General features: G+C 37.5%; 1 protein-coding gene across 1 annotated transcript in view; it reads left to right on the top strand.

Annotated features, from left to right (window-relative positions):
- Positions 1-12,839, top strand: part of ATM (ATM serine/threonine kinase) — a 111,929-nt gene that overhangs the window by 59,560 nt on the left and 39,530 nt on the right. The window contains exons 31-42 of the mRNA XM_045018371.1: positions 755-919; positions 1,223-1,355; positions 4,616-4,711; positions 5,776-5,947; positions 6,417-6,558; positions 7,410-7,586; positions 7,892-8,069; positions 8,941-9,028; positions 9,503-9,658; positions 10,762-10,870; positions 11,833-11,921; positions 12,005-12,107. Of these exons, the coding sequence (XP_044874306.1) occupies positions 755-919; positions 1,223-1,355; positions 4,616-4,711; positions 5,776-5,947; positions 6,417-6,558; positions 7,410-7,586; positions 7,892-8,069; positions 8,941-9,028; positions 9,503-9,658; positions 10,762-10,870; positions 11,833-11,921; positions 12,005-12,107 (1,608 nt within the window). The remainder of the gene's footprint in view (positions 1-754; positions 920-1,222; positions 1,356-4,615; positions 4,712-5,775; positions 5,948-6,416; positions 6,559-7,409; positions 7,587-7,891; positions 8,070-8,940; positions 9,029-9,502; positions 9,659-10,761; positions 10,871-11,832; positions 11,922-12,004; positions 12,108-12,839) is intronic.

Here is a 12,839-nt window from a genome sequence, read left to right as displayed (position 1 = left end):
TTTTAAGCAGCCGAGCAGCCAAACTTAAATAAAAACAGCAAAAACTGTAGAATCTGTGATAGCATGACATATACTAGCCTTATTAATATTTAATTTATTCTAGTAACACTATTAGGCATTCAGATTAACAGCAAAGTAAGTCAACCAAATAATGCAAAATATTATAGCTTTCAACAGTAAGAAAATCAAATACATTGTTAAATTATAGAATATTTGTATCAGTTACTTCACTATTATCCTATCTCTGTTTTAAGCCTCAATAAATTACGAATATTACATTAGAAAGACAAGGTGTGTGAGGTAATATCTTTTAATGGACTAACTTCCATTGGTGAGAGACACAAGTTTTCGAGCTTCCACAGAGCTCTTCTTCAGATCTGGGAAACATACTTGGACCTGAAGAAGAGCTCTGTGTAAGCTCAAAAACTTGTCTCTGTCACCAGCAGAACTTGGTCTAATAAAAGATATTACCTCATCCACCTTGTTTCTCTAGCATCCTGGGACTGACATGGCTTACAGTAACACTGCAAACAAATATTATATTGTCCGTGAATGTTTTTAAACACTTTAAAACATGCAATAATGTAAAACACATAGTTTATGAATTTTTGGTTACATTCAATTATCCGTTTGGAAGAATTTAGTCTGTATAGAATGCATAAATGTTATTTCATAGAATATTGTGCTTGGCTTGAGGAGCCTTTTTTCTTATTAAGCTGTTTTTTTTTTTTAATTAATTTTATTTAATATTCAGGTCCTAGACTTGTTGAAGTACCTAGTGATAGATAACAAGGATAATGAAAACTTGTACCAAACAATCAAACATTTAGATCCTTTTCCTGAGCATCCTGCTTTTAAAGATGTGCGTGCTACTCAGCAGAAAATCAAATACAGTAAAGGAGCATTTTCACTTTTGGAGGTAATAAACTATTTCATTTGGGCTACATGACACAGTCATGGTAATGGGTCCCTTTCAACTGAGGCAAATGTACTGACTTTATGATAGGGAATAGAAAGATTATTTCCCCTTAAATTAGACATGTTGATTTTTTTTAATCTATCCCTAGTTTTAGGAGCTAATCAATTTGTTTGTCTTTCAATTCTTGTGTACATTTCATATCTGTTAGTGTTCACATTGCTGTGAAATACCTTTGAGAACCATTTCTCCACTTAAAACATAGTATATGTAGTGTATACTTATTACAAAAATGTTGTTTTACAGGAAATTAACCACTTCTTATCAGTAAGTTTCTGTGACTCTCTGCCATTTGCAAGACTTGAAGGATTAAATGATTTACGCAAACAACTGGAACAACATAAAGATCAGATGAAGGATCTCATGAAAAACTTCCAGGGTACAAACTTCTGATACCATGCTTCATTTCTTCCTCTACATGCTGTATTCTTTTGATTAGTAAAATAACACTGGTGTAATTTCACACATACACCAGACTGATATGTATTATATAAATTATGATGCAAACTGTGAAATTTCTCGTAGTATTATACAATACATAATGCCATATGAGTGATATAACTACACCTGCTTTTTTGTAGATATATTTGTATATATGAGCAGAATACATTCACTATCATCTCACCAGGCTCCTTGTCCCAATCTTCTCCTTTTCCTTGACTCAGTCCAGCTGTTTTTCCCTTTAAATTAAAACCTTCTTCTTCCACACTCTCTGGACGCCAGAAGCGGGGAGCCAAAGAGCCCAGCAAAGACAGGCTCAATTCTGGTGCCCACCTTGGCCCAGAGCAGCAATTCACTGCTGGAGTGTGCTCAGTCACTCTGGGGGTATGGGACATGCGCAATCTGATCACACATAAGAACTGTGAACAGCTCAAGCATGCTCTTTGAAGATGGAATCTTTACAGATTTTAGCTGCTAAAATAGAAATCTCCATTGAGCATGTGTGAACCTGCAGTTGTTCAAAGGCTTATAACTTGGCCAAATTTGAGTGAATTTTCACAGAGATAGCAAAAGACACACCACTGAGACAGAGGTCACCCCCTTGCCAAAGTTCCTGGCTCCAAAGCATGTGGGATGCTAGAGCTGTTCATAAAAAGGTTGCCAGATTTTTTTTTTACATGGACTAGACATTAACATTTCCCTAGCCTTATTCTTGGAAATGACTGAACTATTATGGGTGAAATTTTCCCAAAAAAACTCCCAAAACATTCAGCCTGAGGCAGACACCTGACATGGAAAATTACAGCCCAAACAGCTACATTTGGCAAAGTTATGAGTGATTGAAAATAGGATCTTATAGTGGGAAATGTCAGACAGCCTTTATAATAGGCAGTGCTAACCGTTCTACCTATAATAGTTTTAATATTTCATAGTACCTCTTATAAATTGTATCAAACTTCCAAGAGACTGTTTGTTGGCTGTATAAGATTTCCTGTGGACACTGTCAACTTTGGTGTGATTAATACAGATTTCACAAGGTCTGCAAAACAGAGTTTAAAATATATGGATTCATTTATAAAAATATTGGAATTCCTTAAGATTAAACAAGACCTAACACTTAGTTTTCAGAGGTCATCATGAGTGTGTCATTGAAGTGTGAAATCTTAGAGCCCAAGCCGTTCCTGAATTATGAGTTGACCAAAAAATGTTAAAACACGTTTTTAAAGTCCTTTAAGGTAACCATGGCTTGTCCAATTAGCCTCCAGTTTGTTTTGTTTGTTTGTTTTAAATCCTCTAGCCTAAAATGAAGACTATGAAATTGCAGGCTGATAGCAGATTTTTTTGTGCAAGTTACAGGAGATCAAGGATAAACTGGAAACTGACTTACTACCTTAATTATTGTCAATGGGGTTATTATTGAAGGTTTTTAAGAACAGGTTAGACAAACATCTGTCAGGGATGGTCTAGGTTCACTTGATCCTACCTCAGCATGGGGGAATGGCTGACTTCTCAAGGCCCTTCCAGCCCTACATTTCTGTAGTGATGATTATTTATTATGAATCTGTATCAGAGAGGTAGCCGTGTTAGTCTGGTTCTGTAAAAGCAGCAAAGAATCCTGCCGGATGCCGAAGTGGACATTCACCCACGAAAGCTCATGCTGCAAAACATCTGTTAGTCTATAAGGTGCCACAGGATTCTTTGCTGCTATTATGAATCTGTTTGTGTTACAGAAGCACATTGAGGCTTCAGCTGAGTGGAAGGCCCTGTTGTGTTAAGCACTTTGCAGTTCCATAATAGAATTTACTGCATACCCACAACTAGCTATAACAACTTAATAAAATCACTACTGCAATGTAAAAACACTACTATTAAGTTTGAAATATGAATCAACCAACTGGCCTTTTATGAACAGAAATGTGGACTGGACATTTTGGTAGTTTGTCCATAGCTACGTTGAATTTTAAAAACTGAATTGTGATCTTTAACAATTTTAAATTAATGCTTTTTTAAAAAAGGAAACAGCTGAATGTGTCTTTGTACCATGGATTCAGTTTTTTATTAAAAATACAGTCGAACCCATTTATGTCGACCTCGGTTAACTTGCCAATCCTATTAAGTCGACAGTTTACAAGTGGAACCGCCAAACTCCCTCTTTGTCTTATGAGTTTCTCATCCGTTATGTCGATTTGCCGAACCCTAATATCTCGAGCCCGTCCCCGACCCACCGTGTCCCCAGCCGCCGGCTCCCCGGCTCTCCAGCCGCGCGGTTCCCCAGCCACCCGCTTCCCGCGTCCCCAGCCGCCGTGGTTCCCCGCGTATAAAAAAGATTCATGAAGTAAAATAATTAAAAATTCCTCTCCCTTATCTATACCACTTTCTCCCTGATTGATGTTTCAGCCATCCCCTTCCTCCTCCCTACCTTCCTCCTTTAGTTCTTTGTGCCATTATCATGTTTTAAATCTCTCCAAAAGTAACAAAAAAGGGTACTGGAAATGCGAGGAGGTGAGGGAAGGAAAGCAGCTTAAATTGCTGTAGGTTTTCAATATTTATGACCATATTTCTGTATCTGGCCCTGAATTCCCATGTTTTCCATGGTTGGATAAATTCCTCTTTTTCCTCCCTGTTTGAGTCACTCTTGCCTCAATACAAAATCAAGACATTGTTTAAAAAACATGAAAAGTTTCAGACAAATCTAATAGAGAAAGGGCTGACTGTAGAGGAAGGTAATAAGTACCAGAAGATCCCAGACATTAACTATATTTTCTTGCAGTAAAATATGATGAGTCAGTTGTTATGACATCATGCTATGCTGCAAATACCAATTTGGTTATCTCATGATAATGTTTAATATATGCAGCTATCAAAGGTAAAATTGGAAGTCTGTTTGCATTTCCATTATAAAATCCTGGAACTAATATATATATAAATTTTAGTTCTGGGGAATCCTATGACTAAATAAGTAATATACAAAAGTTGGTTCAAGAAGTGATGATTTTTAAAAGCATGGAAACATTTCTGTTTGTGTTACGTTTTATAAAAGCTTTTATGTACCAAATTTGACCCGATAATTATCCCCTTTAATGTTCAGAATGGATTTTGAGATCTTAGTTGAAATAGAATTACAAGTAGTATAATTTGTGTGTTATAAATAGACATGGAATAGATATTAATGCTTTCCTTTTTTCTTCTAAATGGTAGAAAAACCCCAGGACTATGTCATAGTAAAGTTGGTGGTGAGCTTGCTACAACTGGCCAAAACAGCAGTTAATCATACAGGTGAAAAGGCAGTTTTAGGTAAGTAATTTTGCTCATGAATGTGTATATCTTCTACACTAGCACTAGTATCTCTAAATGACAATTATTTTAATCTTTGGCAATTGCAAAATGTTTCCTATGATGCTGAAATTAGTGCTGTTCACTTAAACATCTAGTATGTAGTGGTAAACCAGGCATTTAGATCTTCCTCATCTGAAAAACTAAAAACCTGGTATTCAGAGCTGATGAGCACCCACAATTGCAATAGCTATTATGGGAGCTGGCATTGCTCAGCACTTCTGAAAACAAAACTATACATTTGTCATTCCTGCAATATATTTCTATTAAGAATTTGCTAAATTTGCATCAGAGCCCAACCCTTATGTCTGCAGAATGTCTCTTCTCATCTTGGTGATGGCAAAAGAAATGTTATACAATATATTTTAGAAGATCTAGAATTTTCATAGCTACAGCTGAATGTGGACATGTCAAAACTTGAAAGCCAAAATCTGTTCTCACAAATATGGATTATATGAATGCAGCAAGGAAATAGACATATGTCTGTCTATCTCCTTCTGTTTGCAACAGTGCATGTCCTGGAGCTGTGAAATTGACAAGAAAGCCAAGCAGCCACCCATGGTGGGTCGGGGGCTCCAGCTAAATCCCAGCTGCCCCTGGGTTCCTGGCTTCCAGCCGTGCCGCTGCCCAGTTTCCCCGCTCTGAGACAGGCTGTGCATACACAGCTCCCCACTCATTTCCTGATTGCCCTCTGCCTCCCAGCTGGGCTGCTGCCTGGGTTCCCCGTGGGAAGCCCAGGTCCACTGAGGCTCCCTGCCAGGAGTCTGGGCATTGCACCAAGGCTTGGCAGCTCCAAGGTTTTGTGGGCTCAACTAACATAGAAACTTACAGAGAAATTTAAATTTGTAGTATAGGCATGCCCTGAGTTTCTACTAACATGAGATGTTGAAAGGCCAACACAACTCACATAAAACTGTATGTAATATGTATGCATATACACACACACACGTATACACAGCTAAAAAAAAAATAAAGCTCTTTCCTCTACTATTTGGAGACTATAAAAGTAATATTTGTATTTGCAGAGGCTGTTGGAAGTTGTTTGGGAGAACTGGGTCCTATAGATTTCTCCACCATAACTCTGCAACATAGTAAAAATGCAGTCTATTCTAAGGCAGTTGACTTATTTGAAGATAGAGAACTTCAGTGGGTCTTCATAATGCTGACTCTAATAAATAATGCTTTAATAGATGATTGGTAAGTGTACATTTGATTTGGTGCTTAAATGAACACCAGTGGAAAAAAAGTAGCTATTGTAAAAAGGTTTTCTAGTCAATATTTGAGTTTTTCTGCCTTCAGTCTCATAATTTTATTTAATACCTGCACACAAGCAACAATCTGTTAACTCTCTACTAATGATCCACTTCGAGGTTCAGATTACTCATATTCCAATCAATCTGTGGTGTTCTAGAATGCCTCTAGTCAGGGGCTGGATGTGGATTCTAGCTAAATGATCTTGTTGCCCAATGCCAGTTGGGGCCTTTTTGTGTTAAAGTAAATATTTGCAGTCTCTTTTGTAACACACATCGTTAATTCACATCCTATGGCTCATCAGTGTCAGATGCCTTTAGAATTATCTTTGATATACATACTTTTTTAACATAGACTTCATAAGGTTATGTTAAATTATTAAAGAATCTGTTACTCAGATATGCTTACCTTTCAGTATTGGTGTTCGATCTGCTGCTGCTGCCTGTTTGAAAAACATTTTAGCCACCAAGGCTGGTAATGAATTTTGGGAGATTTACAAAAACAAAGCTGATCCCATGTTAATATATCTCCATCCTTTCAGAATGTCTCGAAAGAAGGTATTTCTTTTATTTATTTTTGTGCAGTTCAGGGTAATGAGAACAGAAAATATAAAAACAAATATAGATCTGTAAAAATTTCTGAAGACCAGTGTTACAGAATCTAGAGATGGAAAAGATCCTTAAGATAGTCCCGCTCTTCCTGCCAGTACATTATTAGTTCCTTTTGTACATCTTTCCTACCTCTTGTACTTTCTCGGGGGACTGATTTTTGCAAATGCTTATTTTTCTACCTTATGTTTACTACAGTGAGTCATCCCATTAACTAAAAGACCTGATACTAAGTGAAATGTTTACAAGATCAAGTTTAGTTCCAAATAGAGCATGCTGTGGGGCTCCCATTACCTTTTTTGTGAAAGTACTCCACAGCCTTGTTATCAGGAAGTTCTGTATGTATGCATTATGATAATAGACCTTATTTACTTGATCACATACTATTTTTTCCACAAGACTGCTGCCTAATTCAGTGCACGTGATGGAAGTACAAAGGGGCAGAAATAAGGTTGCATGAACAACTGTAAATCAAGCATTTCCTAGCGTTCAAGCACTTGACTTTGCAACCTAAAATATGATGTGTAGTGAGGCCTTGATCTTGCTGGAGAAACTTCACCATTACTATTTCCAGATTTCTTTGGTTTTAATTATAACCATGCATAAATATTGCACATTACATTTATTTTATAATATAAACTAAGCCTGATTAAATGTTTTCATCCAGACAGACTCTGCATTGTGTGTGTTTAATTTTGTTGTTCATCTAAATTTTTGGACCAAATTGTGCGTATGCTGGTTATTTTTTAGAAAAAGAACACATCCTTGCATTTTTTTATTTAATTTTTGTTTCTGTCTAGTTTTTAGAAGTACCAAGTAATGGAAGAGAGAGTCCTTCAGAAAACCTGGATGATGCAAGTGTGTGGATTCCTCAGAGTGTAAGTCATGATACCTGGATCAAGAACCTGACTTGTTCATTACTGGACAGTGGAGGTGTGAGAAATGAAGTTCTTCAGTTACTGAAACCAATGTGTGAGGTGAGCTCAGTTTATATATAGCTTCCGTGCACAGCTGCCACAGATAATTGTGGCAAACTTAGTCATAACTCCTATTAATATCAGATAATTTCTGTTATAAAATCACCATTTTTTCAAATAGAAAAAAATATTCAAAGCACTCTTTTAGTAGGCATTCAGATACTATATTAATATGCATGAGTTGATAAAGCTCATTTTATTTGTTGTACAGTAAAAGAGTCATATTGGCCAGTGGACCTTGACTATAGTTAGTAGCTGAGAAATGTGTTTTCCAGCAGCTGACTGTGTGTGCTTGTGGGTTCCAGGTGAAAACAGACTTTTGTCAGACTTTGCTCCCGTACCTGATTCATGATATCCTGCTTCATGATTCAAATGAATCTTGGCGAAATCTTCTGTCCATGTATATACAGAGGTTTTTCACAGCTTGTTGCAGATACTCCTCATCATCCAGCAGATCAACTACACCTGCAAATTCCAATTCAGGTAATGACATGAAAATGGCATGGAAAAGTGATGATTTCCTCCTCTTTTTCTAAGGGTGCGTCTGCACTGCACGTCTTACGGCAGACGTATAGTGTACATACCTGAGTAGCACCCCTAGCACTGGTATAAATACCAGTGTAGACAGTGAGGCGGTGCATAGGCATGTGGAGTAAATACATGCCTGATAGGTGTGGGTATGTACTCGAGTGTGTACGCTACATGGCTCTCTACTCGCCCAAGCCATGCCTCCCTGTCGGCACAGCTGTTTTTACCTGTGTAGTGTCCTGCTGCATCAGCCCTTCCCTGCCACAGTGAAAGACTCCAGGAGTAGGAAAAGATTCTGCCAGCTCCCAGCTGCTACAGCCCTTCCACACCACAAGAAAAGACTGCAGCAATGGGGAAAGGCTCTCGCAGAGGGAAAAATTCTGGCAGCTCCTCACTGCTGGAGCCTTTCCTCGCCACAGGGAAAGATTCTAGAAGCTCCCTGCTTCCGGAGTCTTTCCTCACTGCAGTGAAAGGCTCTAGCAACAAGGCATCTGAAGCCTTTCCGTGCTGCGTCCCTTCCACAGAGCCTTTCACTGAGGTGTAGCTACACGCACAATGTGGACACGGTGTGCTTTTCACTGCAGCATGTAACTACACGAACACTACATGCCTTCGCCGGTGGTGTGTAGTGTAGATGTAGCCTATGTTTCTAACACTAGATATATAACATACACCAGTTTTAGCCAGTCAGCATTTAGAAAATCTTGTCTGTGCAATTATTCACTGTTTAATCATTCACCTTAATGTAAACAACACCTTTTTTTTTTACCATCAGACATTTTATGATGTGTATTCACACTTCTCTCTCTTTTCATATAAATTGTAGAACCAGAAACCTTTATTCGTGGAGGTTTAGATAAAGTATCTCGGCGAACAATGCTTGATGTTGTTGATTACTTGAGAAGTCAAAAGAGGTGAGTTTTATCTATTTTTAAAATTAGCTTTGATTTTAGATTTACTTTTTTTCTCTAGACTAAAACTTGGTGATGCCTTGGAGAGGGTTACAATGTACATGAACACCACTTAAATAATTGTAATAAGAAAACAAACCATTCAAAGTAATAGATACACATTGTGTATTTATATGATAAAGTAATATATGTCACACTAGTGACATTTTATTGCATATATACCTGGAAATTGCACTCTGATTACCCTTGAAAATAGGGGTCCTCAGAAGGGTTGTTGTAGATTAAACTGAATGCAGTTTCTAAAAACCTTTTGTCTGGAAATATCTTACAAAGTATAGGTACGTTTCTTTCTTTTTAGAGATAAAACAGTACCTGTTGGCATAGGCTTTACTGTTACAGTGTATTTCTTTTGTTTAGCTTTAAGTTACAGGGCAGGCCTCATATTATTACATTAGTATTAATGCTGTATTTAACTAGATCTCTTTCAGGTACAGTTTTTGATGACAGTTTCTGGCTGGATTTGAATTACCTTGAGGTTGCTATGGTAGCACAATCTTGTGCTGCTCACTTCACAGCTTTGCTCTACACAGAAATCTACGCAGACAAGATAAACTTAGACAAACAACAAAAAAGGTACTATACTTGAGGAATTACAGATTCTTCACATTTCAGTCAAAACAAGCCATGTTGTGGGTGTTTGTACAGTGGTGTTTTGTTGGAAAAGGAAAAGTGAATTATATATCAGGAAGACAAATCTTCCTTTTTTAAGCTCAGAAAAATGTAATGGCCCTGAAAGTACTTGCACGAGAACACCAAAGTGTCTCCAGCCCTGACAGAATGGTAGCTATCAGATGTTAAAATCATATCATTCTGATTACCTACCAGAACACTTTCTTCTCACTTCAGTTCCAGCATGATTTTAGTGGCTGATATCTTGCAAACAGCTTGAGCTAAAAACTAATACATTCTATCATCCAAAAGTCTTAAATCTCACCTTCCAAATAAGATAGTGTATTAAATTTTAGCTCTAGCAGTTCAGGACAAATTACCTGCTTATATTATATCAGAAATGGAGGAGTGGGGTGGGAAATTTAAACAGAATGGTACCCAGAATTACGTGGTTTTAATGTTCAGCGTCTCATAATATACTGAGTGTGGACATGAATGATATATACAATGAGCATATAGCTTTCCTATGTAATACATTATTATTATTTTTTACACTGATACAATACTGAATGTAGTGAATTTTGGCTCAGAATAACTTCACAGAATTAAAGCAGTGAGCAAACCACGGCCACTGGGTGCTGCGGGCGGCCATGCCTGCAGATGGTCAATGTAAATACTGTCTCGCAGCTCACCAATGGATTACCCTGATGGGCCGTGTGCGGCCCATGGGCCATAGGTTGCCCACCACTGGTATACATCATTTCAGGTAGGGTGGAGATGTAACAACCGGCCATACTGACTAACTGAGCAACTCCTTGGAAGTTGTTATTCATCAGCATAAGTTAGAGCAACCACAAGACTTACTCTAACTTCCATTGGGGGCTGGTTTGGCATCTAGTGGCATTCACTATTAAAAGCAGAAAGGTTGTAGGAAACTGCCCAACTCCAAGGTATGCCAAGTTCTTCTCTGAAACACCAGGGATCTGGCCCTTTTAGGAATTATTTTAGCATCTCTGTGGCCTGTACTTATTTTCAATTAATTCAACATGTTTGTCCCCTTCTTATAGATCTGCTTTCAAAGCATCTAAAAATCTAACATTTGAAGAAGAAAGCCAAAGTCCAACTATTAGCAGTTTGAATGAGAAAAGTAAAGAAGAAACCGGAATAAGCTTACAGGTATGGAATAGTGCCTTCCTCATATGAAGTATTATCTAATCTTAAAGTAAACCTACCTAATGAAATGAAATAATTAACATACGTATTTCCAATGTAAGCAGTATTTCTTGTTTGAGTTTTGAACCCAGCTGGTCAAAACTCAGAGAAAAATTTTCTTAAATGTTCCCTTCTGCTCCCCCATCCCGCTTTCGAAACTTTTTTGAGTAACTATTTTTTACCAGCTCTAGTTCAAAATAAAACGTTCAATTGCCTTTATTGATGAGCTGAATAGGATATTTGGAAACACATCAGGCCTTGCTCACACTAACTCATCTGAAATAGCAGTAGCAGGAAGTTGTATAAAAACACGGAGAAACAATTTTTGCTCATAAAAGAACTGATCCATATGGTCACTGTTGACTGAGCTTTTGTTCCAGAGAGATTTTGCATATATCAATAAAATATAGCAAGTGGATGTTCATAGTGAGTTTGAATGACCAAGAATGGTGCTCTCCGATCAAAACAGCATGACTGTGGTGTCACACAATAGTATACTCTGCATTTGTGTCATGTTGCACAAATCTATTTACTACTTATTCTGAGTCAGTAATCGCTCTCAACTAATATTTCATTCTTCATAAATCACATTCACCAACTTTCAGCTTGTCAGCTTGTACATCTTATGTCGATTAATTTTATGCTACTTTTTGCCTTTTAGCCAAATTTGCTAAATTCTGATGATGCCTTTTAAAATCTTAACATAAGCTTTTAGAGAGTCTCTGGTCTAGGAAGTCTGACAATATTGCACTAAAATGTAATCTCAGTATTTCTGCTTTTGATTTCAGTGGATGTATATGTCAAGCATTGTTAACCATCTCGGACGTGATTTTCTAATGCATATATATAGATATTTATGTATACTATAATTGAATATGTTCCAAAGTAATTTATGAAATGTTTTGTTTTGTGATGATATGTCGTAGGACCTTCTCATGGAAATATACAGAAGTATAGGAGAGCCTGATAGTCTCTATGGCTGTGGTGGAGGAAGAATGTTACAGCCATTAGCTAGGTACAATTTATTCATTTTTTATAAAAACATAGTTTTATTCATGAAGCATTTGAAATCTCAGAACTACTCTTTACGTGTAACAGGATAAGAACATATGAGCACGAGGCCATATGGGGAAAGGCCCTTGTAACATATGACCTTGAAGCAAGCCTCCCTCCAGCTACTCGCCAGGCAGGAATAATAGAGGTAATTCACTCCTTTAATAGGAAATAAATACAGGAATCACGCCCTCTAGTGATCAGAAGTATTCTTGCTTCAGTAAACCTGAAATTGATTTTGTTCTGGAATTCTATTAATATAATTGTCTGGGCTTTAGTCTTTGATGTATTTTCATATAGGAGCACTTTAACTATGACCACGCTGCATATTATTAGTATGAGATGCTATATTGTATTTTCATCTTGGAAGCCTGCAACCATATCACCTTGTGCTATGACACACGTCATATATTTCAAACTAAGAATTAAGTCATTACTCAAAATCAAGATCTCCTAAAAACACAGTTGCTGCAGGAAGTAATGGTACAGTTAGTGCTCTGCCATCTGAATCACTATAGAGCAGTGGCTTCTAACCTTTTTTCATTTGCGGACACCTAAAAAATTTCAAACGGAGGTACAGACCTCTTTGGAAATCTTAAGCATAGTCTGCGGACCACAGGTTGGAAACCAATGTTCTGTGGCAACGACAACCTTTTGTGGATCCCTTAGACATAGTCTGTGGACCACAGGTTGAAAACCACTGCTATGGAAGTAATCCTCCAGTACACTGTCCTGCTGGATGGTACCATTTTCCAGATAAAAAGTAAAATTGAGGTCTTGTCTACATACGGTCATTAAATACACTGTGGCACATGGGATGTTCACCCCAAATATTTGGCTAAATTCTAACTAATTTCTGCCTATCTAAATTTCCTCCTGC

This window comes from Mauremys mutica, chromosome 1, assembly GCF_020497125.1.
Source record: "Mauremys mutica isolate MM-2020 ecotype Southern chromosome 1, ASM2049712v1, whole genome shotgun sequence".
Taxonomy (NCBI): domain Eukaryota; kingdom Metazoa; phylum Chordata; order Testudines; family Geoemydidae; genus Mauremys; species Mauremys mutica.
This window is presented reverse-complemented; position numbering and strand designations above follow the sequence as displayed.